The sequence below is a fragment of the Crocodylus porosus genome, unplaced genomic scaffold (assembly GCF_001723895.1).
Source record: "Crocodylus porosus isolate Cpor-Errol unplaced genomic scaffold, CroPor_comp1, whole genome shotgun sequence".
Classification (NCBI taxonomy): Eukaryota; Metazoa; Chordata; order Crocodylia; family Crocodylidae; genus Crocodylus; species Crocodylus porosus.
The window spans coordinates 26,257,202-26,275,912 of NW_017728917.1; the positions used below are offsets into that span (position 1 = coordinate 26,257,202).

General features: G+C 40.2%; 1 protein-coding gene across 5 annotated transcripts in view; it reads left to right on the forward strand.

The window, feature by feature from the left end:
• PHF2 (PHD finger protein 2) overlaps positions 1-18,711 on the forward strand; it is a 162,622-nt gene that overhangs the window by 114,260 nt on the left and 29,651 nt on the right. For 3 of the 5 annotated variants that reach the window (XM_019536947.1, XM_019536948.1, XM_019536945.1), the window contains 11 exons: positions 156-342; positions 869-1,031; positions 6,109-6,196; positions 6,902-7,008; positions 8,477-8,568; positions 12,302-12,391; positions 14,873-15,226; positions 16,225-16,344; positions 16,986-17,104; positions 17,315-17,496; positions 17,718-17,791. In XM_019536947.1, the coding sequence (XP_019392492.1) occupies positions 156-342; positions 869-1,031; positions 6,109-6,196; positions 6,902-7,008; positions 8,477-8,568; positions 12,302-12,391; positions 14,873-15,226; positions 16,225-16,344; positions 16,986-17,104; positions 17,315-17,496; positions 17,718-17,791 (1,576 nt within the window). The remainder of the gene's footprint in view (positions 1-155; positions 343-868; positions 1,032-6,108; positions 6,197-6,901; positions 7,009-8,476; positions 8,569-12,301; positions 12,392-14,872; positions 15,227-16,224; positions 16,345-16,985; positions 17,105-17,314; positions 17,497-17,717; positions 17,792-18,711) is intronic. The other 2 variants (XM_019536949.1, XM_019536946.1) reach the window with 1 other exon arrangement.

Genomic DNA, 18,711 nt, shown 5'->3' on the forward strand with positions numbered 1-18,711 from the left:
TGTTTTCCTTATGCCAAAAATATGCCAGGTAATATTGTGATTATAAATGCTTTGGAATTACTCTAGCTTCAGATTGACATAATTTTTAGATCATTTTTAATGTGAATCTGGATTATTTTGATTATTTTTAACATGTTTTCCCCTTTTCTGTAAAGAATGTCCAGTTTTGTAGAACCACCTGATATAGTTAAAAAGCTGTCTTGGGTGGAGAATTATTGGCCTGATGATGCTCTTCTGGGAAAACCAAAAGTTACCAAGTACTGCCTGATATGTGTGAAGGACAGCTACACAGATTTTCACATAGACTCTGGAGGGGCATCAGCTTGGTACCATGTGCTAAAAGTAAGGTTTTATACTGTACTGCATATTTCATAACCAATCAAATGCTTACAGCTTTCTTAAGAACTTCTTAAAAGTTATCTGATATAAATGATGTATATTGGTGAAGCATCATTACTTTTCTCTCTGACACTTTCACCAGCTGATGATATGGCTCACAGCATGCTAATTGTATCTTCTGCTTCAGAGAACTTTATGCACTTCCTTCTTGTATTATATTTCTCTGTTGCTGCTAAATATCATTAGTATTGTTCTTCTATTGCAGAGGGATGGAGTCTGACAAACTACAGTGCTCTTAAAGTCTGGGCAAGCATCTGCTACTAGTGAATTGTTAGATTTTGTATATATTTCAAACTTTAAAACTTACATAATTACATCAGATTTCATTTACCACATGTCACTGATCTGATACAGAATCAGCTAGAAAATCTTTAAAAAATAGTGTTAAAATATTCAGTCTAACAGAGAGGCTGGAGTAGTTGTTTTTTGGTTTGGATATTTGTCACTAATTGCATCTTTTCTAATGCAGGGAGAAAAGATATTTTATCTCATCAAACCAGCCTCTGCAAACATTTCTTTGTATGAACGCTGGCAGTCAGCAGCAAATCACAGCGAGATGTTTTTTGCAGACCAAGTGGACAAATGTTATAAATGCACAGTCAAACAAGGACAAACACTTTTTATTCCATCAGGTGAGTATGGTGTAAAGGTGGGTACCAGTGTTCCCCAAAATGTTAAAAATAATATGTTTCATAGAGCACTCTTTCTTGGCTCAGTTTTAATGTTCCCCCTCCCAGAAATAAATGTTCTTTCATGCATTTAGTCAGTGGACCAACACAATATCTTCGGTGATCATATGAAATACAGATTCGGAGGCCTTCATTTACTGTCATTACAGGCTGCAGATTGGATATTAATGTAATTTAAACCATGCTTTCATATCAGTCAGGGCTGTCCAGGCAGCCTGGGGCCACATGGTGCAAAGGACACAAACCTGAAGGCTGCTTGCCACACAGGTGCCCAGCCCTAGCTCTCCCCTACTGCATGAGCAGCCCAGCGTGCTGTGCCAGCAGCACAATTTCACCTCACCTCACATTGGCAGTCCAGCTCTCCTGCTCCCCTCCTTGCAATGCACACCATGTGGGCAGCATGTCTCCCCTCTTCTGCTGCACAGCCAGCCCAGCTCTCCTCTGATGCACACACAGGACCCTCCTCCCCTCCTGGTCATGTGGCTACTTACAGTGCCAGCAGCCCAGCTCCTGCTTTTGTCACACAGTGTGAGAGGCTCAACCCACTTCCCCGCTGCATGAACAGCATGGGCATCCTGGTGCCCCAGCCCCGTCCCACTGTGCCACCCAGCCCCCAGAAGCAGATGCAGCAAGTAGGAGCTAGAAGAAGGAGGGGGATCCCAAAGAACCTAACTCTCATGGCAGGAGCCACTGTGGGAGGGGGGAAGTGGTGATGGACAGCCTGCCAGCTGCATGCTAACCCTTCAGGTGCAGCATGTGGCTCATGGCTTGTGAGCTGGATAGCCCTGATTTAAGTGATGTATTCTGTTTTCCCTGTGCTCTGTATTCCATGCTAAAAAAGCAGACCAGAAGAAGGAGGTGGCATTCAAGATTTTCAGGATGTCTACCTTTCTTGGGCTCTTATATGACCTCCACTGTCACAGGGTCTGAGCAGCTCCTAGTCTTTAATGGAGTTATGCTCCCAACACCCCTGTGAGACTGATGTCTATTTTACAGACGGAGAAACGGAGATATAGAGAAGCCAAGTGCCTTGCCCAAGTCACACTGGAATTCTGTCAGAGCTGGGAAGTGAATCTTTTTCTACTAAGCCCCAGGCTAGCCTCCCAAGCCCCCTTCCTCTCAGACAGGAGGACAACACCTGTTCAGAACAGCATTTAAGCACATATTAAACTTGAAGCTTGCTTGCCTGACTTAGAGCCAGTGGTGGAGAGGCAGAGAACTTGTGAACAGCTGTATAGTTTTTGCTTCACTCAGGTTGCAGAGATACAGTGGGGAGAGCAAATATTTTAAAAGAAGTAAGCTCCAGGGAATGAAAGGGATTAGTTATCTAGGAGTAGTGAAAGTAAGCTGAGCAAAAGAATAACATCAGAAATATTTTTATAACTCAATTTGATTGCAAAGACTCCCTGGGGAAGTGATGGAAATCATGTAACACTTGACTGGACAAAGCATAAGAAAATACTCTACAGGGAACACGTGCACTGTGAAGAGGTGGAGTGAGGGGATGGACATTCGTAGCTGAGGGAAAGCTGCTGCTCTGGAGTGTGCAGTAACTTATATGTGTATGAGCCTGTACAGATACAAGGGAGCTGAACACCTCAACTTCAACTCTGGATGAAGCAGGGTTAAAGTTGAAGCAGTTTTGCCATATCCTGTCACCACCATCTCATGCACCCATAACTTACAACATAACAGCTGCTGCATGCTCCTGAACAGAAGCTCCCCCCAGTCTTTGTAGCAACTAAAAATAAAATATACATTTGTCCATACCTTAAATCAGGACTGCACGCCACACAGGCTCCACCAAGATCTCCAGGCCACGTACCTTTGTGGACACTCTGCCGCTGTACTGCGCATCCATATAGACATCCCCGGCCCCAGTGCTGTACTGCTCACCTATATGGGCCACTCCCCTGCTGCTGCACCACATGCCTGTGTGGACATCCCCACAACTGGTGTGCTGGGTGCCCACATAGGTCCCGCCTTGCACTGTGCAGCTCTTGACTTTCTCTCTACTCCTTGCACTGCACAGAACTGCCCTGACCCATAGGGAAGAGTCCAAAAAGTAGCAGCCAGAGGAGGGAGGGAGAGATTGGAGACCATGGCTGTTGTTCCAGCCAGAGCTATAGAGGGACCAGTGGCTGAGCTGGAGCCTGGGGGCCACAACTTAATGCCTCATAGGCTGCATGTAACCTGTAGGCCTCCAATTGGACAGCCCTACCCTAAATGATCCGTTAGGTTTTTTTTGTCACTTGTTTCTATTGTTCTATAAAATCAGAACATAAGAATTAAAAATATATACTTTAATAAGGATTTTGATAAAGCCACATCGGGTTGAGCAAGATGCAGCCCGGGGGCTGGATGCAGCCCACCAGGCCATTCTATCCAGCCCGCGGGGCCTTTAAAAATTTAGAAAATTAATATTCATCTGCCCTGGGCTGCCTGTCATGTGGCCCTCGATGGCTTGCCAAAACTCAGTAAGTGGCTCTCTGTCCAAAATAATTGCCTGCCCTGAGCTACATGCTAGTTTTGCATAAACCCATTTTAATATAAAATGTAAAGGTAATCTTATTTTCAACATTTTGAACATGCTAAAATGACTGGCATCCTGCAATAAATTAAGACATCAGATATTATTCAAGGCAGCATTCATAGATTTATAGTGTTTAAGGCCAAGACCATTTAGTCTAACTTCCTGTACATCACCAATGCTTAATTTTTAACTGTGGTAGCCATGTATTGAGTTCAGTAGCTTGTGTTTGGTCAAAGCCAGTCTTTCTCAAAGGTGTCTGGTCTTCATTTGAAGACAGCAAGGAAAGAGAATCCACCACTTCCCTTGGTGGTTTGTTCCAATGATTACCCCCCCACCCCCATTAGCAAAATACAGCGTTGTATTTCAAAGTTTGAATTTCTCTGACTTTACCTTCTAGTCACTGGTTTCTGTTATGCCTTTCCCAGCTAGACTAAAGAGTCCATTTATTACCTGGACCCGTGTTTCCTGTGAAAGTAGAGACCAGGGCAGGTACTAGAAAAAGGGCTAGGCAGGGTCCAGGATAGGATCTAGAGGCAAAGTATGGTAAAACATCAGACAGAAACTGGCTTAGCTCCAGCAAGACTATTCAAAGCCTGAAGGAGAGGCATTGAATGATGCTTACCAGTAGCCTGCAGAACCCTTTTAGGGTGACTCTCTAAGGCATGGCCACATAGGGGCAAGGTTTCATGCAGGCCATGGTCCAGCCTGGTTAGGCTGTGCTGTGAGCATGTGGTGCTACATGGGCTCCCTGGTACTCACTCATCATAATCTTGTTATGGAGGCAGCAGGGTCTAGTGCATGGCCATCCACCTGGCAGCGTGCACTTAGCCTGTGAGCAGTTAAGTTGCAGCTCCCAGGCTCCTGCTTGGCTGCCACTTCCTCATCACCAGCTGCAACAGCTCTTTCCTCCTGTTGCCTCTTCCTGTCCCCACCCCAGGGTGGGGGTGGGATGTGCAATCTGCAGTATGGAGAGTGGAGGGTGAGCCAGGGCCACGTGGACACATGGTGCAGCTTTGGGGTGGGAGGCTGTACAGCAGCAGGGGCATCCACATGGCCTGGGAGCCTGTGACTCATCCTGGTATGGCCGGCTTGGCATGTGGCCCCCATTGGTATGGCCCACAGGGTATGTGGCCCCTCAGTCCCCTGGAAGTTGGACAGCCACGGTTTAGTCTAGTGGATAGGACACTCCATTGGGTTTCAGGAGAACTGGAATTTGCTGTTTTACTGACCTTCCTGTGATGTTGGGCAAGTCATTTCCCCTCTTTATGGCTCTGTTTCCCACCTATTTAGATAGTTAACTTGCTGGGGTAGGAGTTACCATTCTCTGTGAATTTATACAATGTGTGGCATAGGCAAGTGCCAACTGGATGTTAATACAAGTAGATATTAGTAATGTTCATCCTGATATTCATACTGTCCAGGCTGCACCTACAGGAGCTGTGCCCTATTTGGGTCTGCCTTTGCATTCTGATGCTGAATTCATTATCCACTTGAATTTTACTTTGACCATAAATAGTAGGAAGTGGGTGTTTTTCTCATGACCATATGTGAAACAAATGGTTGAGTAAACGCTGAACAATTAATAGAGATTTGCTAATTTGTGAGGGGGCTTATGCGGGAGTAGATTTTTGTATGAAAATAAGTATTTGGAAAACACCTGTCCCTAGTGCTACAGTAAAGCCAATATCAGTAAATAATCAGCACTAAAGGTTTTTATGATGGTGGGGAAGCAGCATGAAATCAGTTCTCACTGTTGCTACTGCAGCTTTGCAGAGTAACAACAGTTAAGTAGCAGCACTATGAACAATACACATACAATCTCTTCTTCTACAATACACCCTGATCTCACCACACTTGAAGTTGGCTTCCCATGGAAGCTGAAGTTCTCAACACTTTACGCAGTCACGTTCTTATTTTTTAATATGTACTAGGACAAAATTCAACCTTGTTTTAAGTATATTTGCTCTAAAAGAGAATATGTTCCTGACCCTAGGGATGAATTGGAACTAGATGTCAATACAAAAAGTAAGCAGCCATGGGAATGCAGCCAGGATGTACTCACTCAGAGGACAGGATAGATATGCACCTTATAGGCAAACTAAATAAGACGCACACACTCACTATAGCGTGTATCTATGTGTGTATATATATATCTATATATATATATATATATATATCTATAGTGTGTGTGTGTGTGTGTGTATATAGCATAAGCTTTTCTGAGCCCAAGCTTATTTCATCAGATGCTGTGAAAGGACAGAATAGATCAGTATATAATATAAAGTATATAATACATACATACATAAAATATATTATACACACACACGTGTGTACACATGCACACAAGTTAGTTTATAAGGTGCATATCTACCCTGCCTTCTGCTTGACTTCAGTTTAAGAAGGCTAACTAGCTCTCTCTGCTCATAAATTACACACAATATTAGTTCCTGCTTTTATTCACCAGAGTCTCCTTTCTCTGTCTTACAGGTTGGATTTATGCAACTCTAACACCTGTAGACTGCCTAGCATTTGCAGGACATTTTCTACATAGCTTAAGTGTTGAAATGCAGATGAGGTGCGTTCACCTGTGTTTTCAGTTTTGTCTGATAAATTTTTAGCTACGTTTTGTTTCTGGCTTGATGTGTTATTTGGGGGGAAGAATTGTTGTCTTGGGATCTGAAGTTTTGACTGAGGCCCAGTTTTAGCTCTAAAGAATTTATATTTCCTCTGTGGGTTCAGAAGACCATGAATTTGCCATATTTCTCATAGAAATTAGCAATAATATTTAGTAATTATACTATTATACTTTAAAGGCCTAATTCAAAAGGCATGTGCAAGTCTGGCCCCTTTTTAAACACCCTGCAAGGAGATGCACTTAGAAATAGCTTATACAGATTCTAATCAAGTGTAAGTTTGTTTGAGTTCTTTTATTTCCCGTGTTATAGCAGCAGCAGAAGGTTTATGTTGAAAATTGGTGCAATGTTACCTTATGCTATACATCCTTCTGAATATTGCCTTCTCTTTGCCTCCCTGGACTCCTTACAAAGTAATAGAAACTTGCAAAGTAATAGAAACAGTTATTTATTGAGGTCTGACAAATAGTGCAGTAAGACCACTTTGTGTGCTTAATTTAATGTTTCTCTTTACTTTTTTAACACTTCTCTGGGGGATAAAGCCATAAGACATTTTCATTCCAGCATATTGATAAGCAATGCTTTTCACTGGATAATAATGCTTGTGATCCATTACATTTAAAGTGCATTTTTGCTTTGTGTCACAGAGCGTACGAAGTAGAAAGGCGGTTGAAAATTGTCAGCCTAACCCAGTTTCCAAACTATGAAACTGCTTGTTGGTATATGGGGAAGCATCTGCTAGAGACGTTCAAAGGTAGAACAATGTTTCGTGCACTCTTTGTTTACTCAGCTGTGGTTGTGTGAGGATAGTGTTATTACTATTTTCTGTTGATGTGCAAGACAAAAGATGGACAATGGCCAAAACCACTAGTGTTAATAGACTCAAGTCTTTTGAGGTTTGTCCGGGATATCAACCAAAGGTACAGTGAATTGTGCTCAGCTGGTATATAGGCAAATAAAACACCCAGATAAATTTGGGAAGTACTTGTTCTCTAAACCTCTCTCTTCTACTGATACAACTCAGTCAAGACACATTCTTCTGATAGAAGGGCTCCTCCATATCAGTGCAAAGTGCTTTTGCCTTTTGTCTATAGAAAGGACCATAATTATAGTAGAGCTGCACAAGACAGAATTGAGGCCTCATCCACACTATAAAATGTACTTGGATTGCTTCATAGGCCATGAATATTGGAGCCAAATCTCCGACACTCATGGCCTATGAAGACAGGTAATACAGTGTTTCCACAATGTACCAAATTTGCACTTGTGTCCTATGCGCTCTCCAATTTCCAAACAATTTTGCAGACCCTTTTATACACAGAGTAGTGCCTTGTTTCTCGAGTAGTATGTTGATTTAAGTATAGGACCACTTGCCCTTGCAAAATAACAAGTAACATGGTTAAAAGGGAAGCATAATCTGGTCCTTTCCTAATGTCAAGTATATAGCCTACATTGGCACTAAAAGTTTTCTGGGGAGTGTAAGTTGCCAACTTGTACTTCTTGTAAATGAGTCCATCCATTCATTCACACATGCACTGTATTTACATATTCATTTGATATACTGCAAGCATTTTGCTTTCGCCTTAGGAGCATCATAATATCTGTCCAGAGAGAGAAAAAAACACATTTTTTAAAACAAATAAAATAAATGGCTGTAATGAAAGAAGAGTAAAGATTCCTGAGACTTCAAAGAAAGGGAGGAGACCTTGTGAATTCACTATTAGCAAAACTAACAAGCAAAGCCACTGGGAAACCTTCTTTCTCAAAGAAAATTAGGATTGTTTGTCTGGTATAAGCAGTATGTCATAGGATCAGTATCTGATCTGTGGCAAACCTTTGAATAGAGTGTTTTAGATACCAAACATTATTGTAAGAGCAGCCTGAACTGTGGACAATTCTATTTTATTGTAGCAGAAATTAAAGAGATTGCCAAATATATCCAGATATATATAGCCATAAATTCCAGCGTACACATACCTTATAAGAACAGAACAGTGTCGGGACAGGTTGAATTTATTTTATGGTGCAGTAAATACACTCTCTATTACTATAGAAGTTGTAGCTGTGACTGGTTTGGTTTCCACTGTATACATCCTACAAGATCCAAACAATCACAATTAGGTTAAAAAAAAAACCAGACAACCAAAAAACCCAACCAAACAAGTATTGAATAGAGAATTGCTGGCCACTCTTGAATGCCATCTTATCTTCCTTTTGTTTAGGTTTGCACAAAGCTGGGCAGCAGCCTCCTCCTCATTTGCTCCAAGGGGCAAAAATTCTCAATGGTGCTTTCAGGTCATGGACTAAAAAGCAGGTAGGAAAAGGTCTTGTTTTAGTGTTCTGTACCATTGGCTTGTGAACTAACAAGAGCAAAAGAGGAAGACAGAAGAGGAATAATGTATCAATGTAGCAAAAATCAAGAATCCTAGATTCCCGAAGGAGAGGGACCTGTTAGTGGAATGACTGGTAGAAAAATTATTTGTTTCCTGAGTCCCTGGACAGATGTAATGTTTAAATTAGGGCTGGGTATTTGACCAGTCAAATAAACCTTGGTCAAGTTACTGGTCAAATATCAGCCAAAAATTGCCAATAGGTCTGAATAATACACAGAAAAAGCGCAAATTTTCCATTAAGAAATGTGTCAAAAAGCATTCAAAATCATGTTTATTTCAAGAAAACCACAAAAAAAGTAATGTTTTTGTAAAATTGCTATAATCTTTGACCGGTTAAAAAATATGTAGGCAACTGACTCATCAGTTGACGATATCTGACTGGTTGATTGAATGGCTTATCAACCCTAGTTTGAACACAGGTATAACTGCAAATTTCAGCAGCCTGGGCAGAGGTTGGGTGCCAAGCACTGACCTCTGTGCAAAGGACTGCTGCTGTATGGTGGTGTGGGGTGCTGCTGTATGGTAGTGCAAGCTCCTAAAACACAGGCTGCTGCTGTTGTGCTGCAGGCTCCCTGGGGCTGTCATTCTGGCACTGGTGCCCTACTTGCCCACCCATAATTCTACTGCTGCATCTGAAGTGCTGCATAGGGTGAGCTTGCAGATATGCATGGCTGACAAGGTGCTTCACAAATGGCTGAGGTGCTTCAAGGCTTAGCCTCAGAAAATGAGAAGCATCGTCAGATCACTTTGTTTTGAAGTGCCTTCCTCCAATTACTGTATCTCCATAGAGCATGGCAGGGTATTGTTCACTCTTGGCATCCCACAGTGCATTGCTCACTACCCCTTGGGTCTGCTCTCCTGTGCACTAGGCTGTCCTCAGGAGCCTCTAGAAGCCAAGAGGCATGCAAGGAGTCCTTTTCTTTAGCTATCTAGCAACAGGAATCCCTGCATGCCACACGGCTGCCAGTCTTCTGAAGATGACCCCAGACTGGAGAGCACCACTGCTGCATGACTTTGTAGTGAATTTGAATGGGTGTTATAGAATCAGGAAATCATAGAAAAATAGGGCTGGAAGGGATCTCAGGAGGTCATTTAGTCCAGCCCCCACAGTCAAGGCAGGAACATCCCTGTCTAAACCGTTCCAGGCAAGTGTTTGCCTGACCTGCTCTTACAAAATTCCAAGGATGGAGATTCCACTACCTCCCTAGGTAGCCTGTTCCAATGCTTAACTGCCCTCATAGTGGTTCTTCCTTATCTCCAAACTAATTTTCCTTTGCTGCAGTTTAAGAGTGTTACTCCTTGTCTATTCCCTGCACCCACAGAGAATAGTTTATCACCATCTTCTTTATAACTACCTTTCAGGTAATTGAAGACTGTTACACAGAAAGAACTTTAACAACTTACCTGGGGTAAATTCAGACCAGTGACAGCACTGCATCCCATTACCCACCCCTTGAACCATTCAGTTTCCAACCAGCAACCTTTCTAAAGGGGAGCCCTGGGTGAATGATCTGGCCAATCGCTGTTTTCATTTAATTAGATGGATTTGATATTGTGTGGTGCTTTTTATGGCTGGATACGGTGATTCTGGTTACTGTCAGAAATACCTTGATGTGGAAAAGACATCTCTTCACTTGGTATCATTTGGGCAGTTCTGCTACAGTCAGTGGTACTGTACTGATTTACATCAGCTGAGGATCTAGCATGATACCTTTAATTCCTATTCTAAAACAGTATTTGCCACACTATAGACTTGAGTGAGACAGAGGTAATATGAGCATGAAGTACTCAGAGGCACTATGGAGATTTGGACTGAAGTTAAAAATGTTTCCAAAGAGCCTCCTACAAAATTGCCCTTCCTGAGGAACTGATGTTATAACTATGCTAGTCTAGGAAATAAGTGAGAGGCAAGGATTTTGAACCTTCTCTAAAGAAGAATGCATTGCATTTAAAATCTTGTCTAAGTCTATCCTAACCATTCAGTTGGTCCAATAAAAGCTATCACCTACAAATAGCTTTGCCTTCCTGAGGAGGTTCTCACACCCGCTGGCTGCTTCTTGGGGCAGGGTACTCCTCTGCTATCAGCTAGAAGGTCTGAGCACATCAGGGTGGTATCAATGAAGATTAAACGGGCTGTGGACACATGTACATTTGGAACAGTCATAGAAGCAGAACACTTCAAAAGGGCAGCAGCCCTCGGGTTCTAATTATTATGTCTGAAGGAGCTGAAAATAATACAAACACAGCAAAACTACTCCAGATCTAACCCTACTTCATGCTACATTCTACTAGCTTTTTGTGTTTTCCTACATTTGTGTCATTCTCAGCTTTTTCATAATTAATAATTAGAACCTACCAGCTGTTCCCCTTTTGAAACATTCCCCTTTTGAAATGACTCCAGATGTACATGTGTCCACACCCTTAGAGGGATACAAATAAGAGAAGGAAATGGAGAGACAGCTTGTTGGCATTTCTAGCTCCAGTAAGCTTTTAAAAAAATTATTATTTTGTTAAATCCAAACTCAGAAAAGTAATAAAGAATGTAGTCAGAAATGGGCACTATCTTCCACCTGTGCTGTTTTTTTATATAGGTGTTATAATTAAAGTTCTGTTATGAGCTATGTGTCATACTTCTTCAAAAGTTTCAGTCTCTGAATATTTCATAATGGGCTAATAAATGATTAATCAGTATTACAAGCATGCTACTGAAGGAGTCATATATTTTATAGGTGGTTATATGTACATCAGTAAAAATGTTCCAGATGGTTTTAAGCTACATTTGCAAGTATCCTTTTGCATCTATAACAATTGATTAATAATTTATTAAAATATCACTTAATCATTTATCTGTCCTTTATGAACTATTTAGTAATGGAACCAAATATATGATCATTTCATAATTGTTTACACATAGTATTGATATGCTTGCTAAATGTTTATTAAGACTAGCTGCTGGATTTTCAAACACATCATGGCATACCTGTAGAGTCACAGTTTCAGAACTATGCTGTATGGATTTATAAATTTGGAATTTCAACATAGGCTTCTAGTTTTGGTAGAGCAAAAGCAACTGAGGACAGTTTTGCCATGTAAGATCAGATCAGGTAGATGTCTCACTTGGATTGATGAGGAGCCTGACTGTGATGTGCCTACAGCTACAGAGAGCCACTTAAGGTTGAATTGAAAGTTTGGTTCTTGATGTCCTGCAGTCAGCATCTTCTGGATTTTATAGTAACTAGGTCATTGTGTTGCGAAGAGCATATTGGTTTGGAAGTTCTCTCCCCTGTCACAATTCAGAAGCTCTTCTCACAATTAATTCACAGTTAAGAAGCTCTTCTTAGGTGGTATTTTCCCGTTTACCTCAGTGAAAGAAATAGACTTAGCGAAGGAAAGCACAAACACAGGAAAGCAAGGAGATATTACAGTTGCAAAATCACATGTTAATAACCAAAAAAACCCTATTGATTTTGTAATTTTGTAATTGATTTTGGGCTAAAAACATTATTTGTTTTATCTAAAAAGAATTATCTAATGATGTTTGTGCTACTAGATTTGTGCACTTAGAAAAACATTGATGGGTCAACTGACGAGTCTTTTCATAATTTGGAAATAATGTTATTTTTAAGTCATTATCAGACTTTTGTTCTGTTCTAGGCACTAGCAGACCATGAAGATGAACTCCCAGAGAATTTTAAACCAGCACAACTTATCAAGGACCTTGCCAAAGAAATAAGATTAAGTGAGGTTTGTGCTCTTTCCATAACTTTAACTATAGCATGCATTTTTCATAACATGCCATAAAATGCAGGATTATTGAAATAAATACTGCATTCCTGTAAGAAAAATGAATATGAGACTTACAACAGGGTTGTTGTGAAGGCAGTCTCTCCCTTGTCTGCTCCCTGACTGTATGTTCTACCTCCCTCTCTCAGTCCTCAGCCTTACCTCACAGACACAACTCCTTTTCTCCGTCTCTTCCCACCTCCCCCTGCTCCTCCTTCCCTTTCTGTTAGCAAACTAACCCCCGCCCACCAAAAAACTCCAATGTTCTCATTGTTGTACTGCAAGTTCTCTTCTGAGACAGGGATAGTGCCCATGCAGCACCTAGCACAATGGGTGCAATTCTCAGCTGGTTCTTAGGCACTACTAGCATGATTAATGTAATAATAATGATGTGACATCTGGATCTATGGTTCCATGACCCAAATATAAAGTATTTCTCTTCACACATGATACTGATCATAGTTCTGCATCAGACCAAGTAAGTGCTATATAGTCCCATATGTTTATGGATGGATGTACTATAACTCTTTTCAGTGTGTGTGGGGACAGACATATACTTTTTCCTTCATTTCTTTTCTACTCACAACCTGTGACATTGGCATTGGAATATATTTTCTTTTATATATTTGATATAGCATATATGTATTTTTTCTGATCATCTGGATAGCAATTTAAAGTGAAAATACTTTCTTTTTAATTAGTCAAACACCATACATTTTAAATGCTCATCTTTTTTTAATGCTCGTGTTACCTTGGGGTGTGAAACAAGATATAAAACTACTGCCTTCATCACATCTGAATTAATTTGAAATGTACTCTTTTATATCTTATTAACATTTTAAACAAAAGACTATTAAAATCATATGCATTTCCTTATGGGTTTTCTACCGAAAAAAAATCCAGAGCCCAACTGAGTAAATACGAGGGCTCTGATATTTAAAACATAGGTAATTAATATTTATTCTCAAGATACATAAATGATCTCTCTGTTTATGAAACTATGGCTCTTGTTTGACTATTTCTTTTTATGTGTAGGCAACTGCCATTATATTAGGACATCAAAGGTAGTTTTACATACAAATAGTTATGACAGTGAGTACAGTTATTTAGTCTGGACGGGGATAGCTTTGCATACGTCCTTGGGGTGATGCAAAGGGTAGCTTTTTCAAAGGGACCATTATAAAGATATTTTCTGACAAAAAAGCTTCCTTTTCCTTATAGATTGTTTATAAGGCCAAAGGGATGACTGTGAGCATTTGCCTGAGCTCATTCCTGGGCCCCTGCTACACATTACATATATTATGCAATTAACTGGTTAATATACAATAAATTTAGACCAGCCACACATGCAAAGTAATTATCACACAATAAAAGTGACTCTCCAGCTATCAAAAGAGCCAACCAGCTATAAAATTAGTGCTTGAAAATATGTAACAACTCCATAGCTAGTTTCTATGCAGCTTTAACTTGAACATGTATTGGGGCCTTTGGAGAACACTGTCCACTGAACTTCCTTGAATTAATTTTCAAAATTTCCAGTGATGAAGAATCTGCTACCACTTTTGTTTCTGTGGTTAATTGCCATCACTGTTAAAATAAATTGGGCTTATGTAGTTTTAGCTTCTAACTGTTCCTATTACCAGTAAGCATCAGTGAAGTCCCTGGTAAAGATAAAAGCAGCTGCAAACTTTAGTTTGTGCAGGCTCTCAGTGACTCTGAGAGGGAGTGAGGTTTTCAGAAGTGCTCAACAGTAGCTTAATTTCCCTTCTTTAGGAGTCCTTGGTAAAACTTTAATAGTGGCACAATTAAGACAGCACTCAGTTAAGGTAAGTATGTGCCACAGTCCAAAGATTTAAGCTAGCTTGCTTGACTACCAATAACAGTGTTGCTGTGGTCGCATTATAGGCTTCAGTCACTAACTACATACCCCTGCCGCAGCTACACAGCTTCCAGTATCTGAGCTGTCTGATTTAAAGCTAGTTCAGCTATATCTAAATATACAGCAAGCACATCTCGAGTACAGTGCAGACTGCCAGCGGGGGTTTTATAGTGCCTTTGGAAATGGCTCCTTGTTTATGGATATCGCCCCTAGACTCTATCCTAATTTAAATAAGAACAGCAGTCCAGCACAATTTTGTGAATCCTGCCCACTGTGAGTTATGCTCATTACAATCCAGTATCACTTCTTTAAGTGTTCTGGCCACTCTGGCATCATGAGTGACTGAAAGAGAGGATTTTAGGCAAGTAGACTGTAATGCCAGTAGGTTGGAATGTCCTTACTTTCTTGCCCTGGGTACTTGCACAAGTACCCAGTACCCCCATGTATAAAAGAAAGATATTTGAATTTTATTTCCTACAAGGAAAGAAAGAAGGGAAGAGGGTTCAGAAAAACTAACTGCATGAAAGTGGGGACTGAGTATGTTTCTTTGTGCCAAAATACAGAATGCCTCTAAAGCCAACAAAACAGAAGCGAGTGCCAATGTGAACGTGGAGGAAGTCTGTCCTGTGGAGAAAGAGGAAACACCATCTCCCATACAAGTAACAACCCCTCTGCCCCCCACAGAAAAAGTCCCTAAAAAAAAGACTCCAAAAAATGTGAAAACGCCCAAGCCACCCAAGGTGCCCAAGCCACCTAAACACCCTAAGCCACCTAAAACTCCAAAGGTCAAAGGAGAAGGAAAGAAAAAAGGAAAGAAGGCAAAGGAAAGCCCACCACCGGCCATTCCAAATCTTGATCTGCTGGAGGCACACACAAAAGAGGCTCTAACAAAGATTGAAACGCCAAAGAAGGGGAAGGTATGTCCAGGTGTTATGGCTATTCTCAGTTAATTTACAGGAGCATGGATTAAGACATAACTTGTGTTCAGATGCCTCATGCTGGAGAAAGAAGACCATTTTGGTTGAAATCCTGGCTCCAGCAACATTAAGTGGGAGCTTCATAGTCATATTGACTTCTTACCCATTTTAAATTAGATTAGACGGTTTTGCTTTTAATTCATGGCTTCTAAAAAAAAACAAAAACAACTCTCTCCCCCCCCCCCAAAGACCCCTTCTGATTCAGTCTGACAAGTCACTGCCATTTCCTTCCCAGAAGAAAGGCAAGGTGAAAATAACGATCATTTTCTTTTACTGACCTTTGGTTCCCTGTAGTCTAGGAGGTTTTTAGCATTTTGACATGTGTATTACCTTAAAAGTCATCATAGACCAGACAAATGGATTAATTCCTTAAAGTCATCTTATTTTCAGGAAGATTGTTTCTTTAGAATGATTAAAATGATGAAGTATGAATGTATTTCATTTTTACCCAGTTAGTTGGTGCTATATTAAAGACATGAAAAAAAAAAAGAAAAAAAGAAAGCTGAATGAAGTTGTGGCCTCAGTAAATTTTAGAGGGAGTTTTCAGAGTGGCCAGTATTTCACCCATATCTAAAAAGCAATGGCATTAAAAGCAAATTGATTTGGTTCCATAAGAAGTAATATTAAGGCTTCTTAGCATGCTTATGCATTAGTTAGTGGCTTGTATGAGTCTGCAAAACCTGTCAATAAAGCAGCAGGCAGGGAGATCAGCATATTTATATTGCCCTTGGTGATCTATCAAGGAGAAGTAAAATTTAATTTTGTCTCTAAAAGCATTATTTTTAATGGAATCTAGGCTTTTGTGATAAAAAGAATCAATGTCAGAAATATTTTACAAAATGTCTCACACTGCCAGATAATGCAAATATAAAGTAAAAGTGATGAAGACATGGCACGAACTCAGTTCAGTTTAAAAGAACCTGCTGAATATTTTACAGGCTGCAAAGAATGTTTTAAATGTTCCTAATAAGGAAACTGTTAATAAACAAAATGAGGTGGAGAAATTTGAAATTCGAGAGCAGAATAAGACCAAAACAGAAGCCAAGTGGAAATATAAGGTAAGCTCTGTTGTTAACTTGTGTTGCATAGCAGTAGAAGGACAATAAGGGTAAAAAGTAGGAGTTGGAGAACAATGTACATAAAAACAGAGCATAGTAGGAACAGTGTGCAAATATAGGACACAGTACCCGCATAGCATCCCAGGAATTGCTCATGCTTTATGTCGATGTAAATAAATGGAGTTTCAGGTCCAAAATTATAGGTGCCAACAAAATGATTTTCGGTCAGAAAAATGATTGTAGACCTAGGTCTGTTCTCATTGATGTAATACTCGGGCCTCAGTGAGAATGGGACTGTTAAATATATGCTGATGTGCTCTCCTGAACAGGGAGGCTTTCCCAATTCAGTGGCCATGTCCACACAAGGTGCTGACTGCGCAGTAGCATTGCGTGGCAGAAACTGATGTGATGCTACTGCACAGTAAGGGTCACAAAGCCGTTTGTTGGTGGCTTGTGCAGTCAGTGTCTCTTGTAGGCATAGCCAGTGTGTAACTGAGGTGAGGAACCACAGTGTAACTGAGGTGTGTAACACCTGAGTTACTGAGTTGTGTAACTGAGGTGAGGAACCACATTGTGATTAGAAGTCTGAAAATATCGTTAACTTATTAACTGAATGTTGTTGCTCTTTTCATGCTTTACAGAACAGTAAACCGGATTCATTACTAAAAATGGAAGAGGAACACAAATTGGAAAAGACACCTTTATCAGGAAATAAGGACAATAAATTTACATTTTCTTTTGCTAACAAAAAACTGCTTGGGTGAGTAAAAATATGGCAATGTACATTGTATGAGGCATATGTCATACTGTTTGTCATCATGACACATACTTGAAATCCAGAGAATTACTCTGATGTGTAGTTACTGTAAAGTTTTTGTAAATCATTCTACATTAATAAGAAATATGCTGTGATTACTACCTTTCTCTGTGTAAAATTGTTTATCCTTTGTGATTATAACATTTTTCCAAGTAGGTCCAAGGGAGTCAAAACCCAGTTGAATACTACTGTGTTTGGGTCTCTCCAAAATTTCAAAGAAGATAAAACAAAACCTGTGCGTGATGAATATGAGTATGTGTCAGATGATGGTGAACTGAAAATTGATGAGTTTCCAATTAGAAGAAAGAAAAACACTACAAAAAGAGATTTGCCCTGTAAGAGTTTCTTCTATTTTGTCTGCATCTGTGTGACTAAGTCTTATTTTTCAAAAATGCATTTAACATTATATTATGTTTCACAATAAAGATTGTGGCCTTCTTTATTTGCACTATCACATTTAAAACAAAGACAGTGGATTTAAACTTTATTCTATCTTACATGCTGTTTCTCTGGTAAATGAATGGTCAATTTCACCTGTAATTCTTTTTATTTTTAGTTTTATCAGATAAGAAAGAAACTCTACAACACACACCAATTAAAAAGCCAAAGGTGGAATCGGTATCATATAAGGTATTTTATTATTATTGTAGCTTTCCCACCCTGTCTGAGTGACTTTATAGTAATTGGGCACATCTACACGTCACCCTATGTCACTGTAGTGACAAGGTACATCAGCGTATGGTGTGTTACGGTGATGTAGCAGTCACATGAATCTACATGCGATTGGTAGCTACTTTGCTGTAGCAGTGTGCTCCCCTGTTTAACATGCCACTATAGCAAAATAGCAGTGACATCTAACTGTACTCTGTGCACATGGCACAGTATGGGCAGTTATTGCGCCATGCTTTAGCACAGTGCCATAGCAACATTGCCGTATGGTGATGTGTAGACACATCCATCGAGAAGTATATTAAGGACTTAATTATGTAAGGTGCTGAATGCCCTGGCCCAAATCTATTTAAGTCCATGCTTAATTTCATGTATGCAATAGGTCTTGTTGAAATTGTGTTTGAATTACATTTATGCCTTCATACATTTGGGCCTTCACACAGCAAGAGTTTCATAAAAGGGGTTTAGTGTAAAAGAGAATTAACCTCATAATCAGGTAAAGACTTGGCATTTCATTCACATCTATATAACTTCTTTCTAGTCTGCTAATTAGAGATGACTTGTCAGGTCTGCCATGGGTTGCATTAAAATATTCTGAGTTTCATAAGATCGTAGAAAAGTAGGGCTGGAAGGGACTGTATGAAGTCATCTAGTCTAAGCCCGCTGCTCAAGGCAGGAGTATCCCTGACTAAACCATCCCAACCAAGTCCCTGTAATTACCCTTCAGGTATTTAAAGACGGTTGTGGCTTGACTATTCATAAATTGTACTGACAGAATTTTATCCCTAGAATGTTCTTTTCTGCTTCCTATAGCCCAGGTCTCTTACCACAGGGCACCTGTGGAAACTCACTGACTTCCCTGTGGAGCACTGGACACCTGG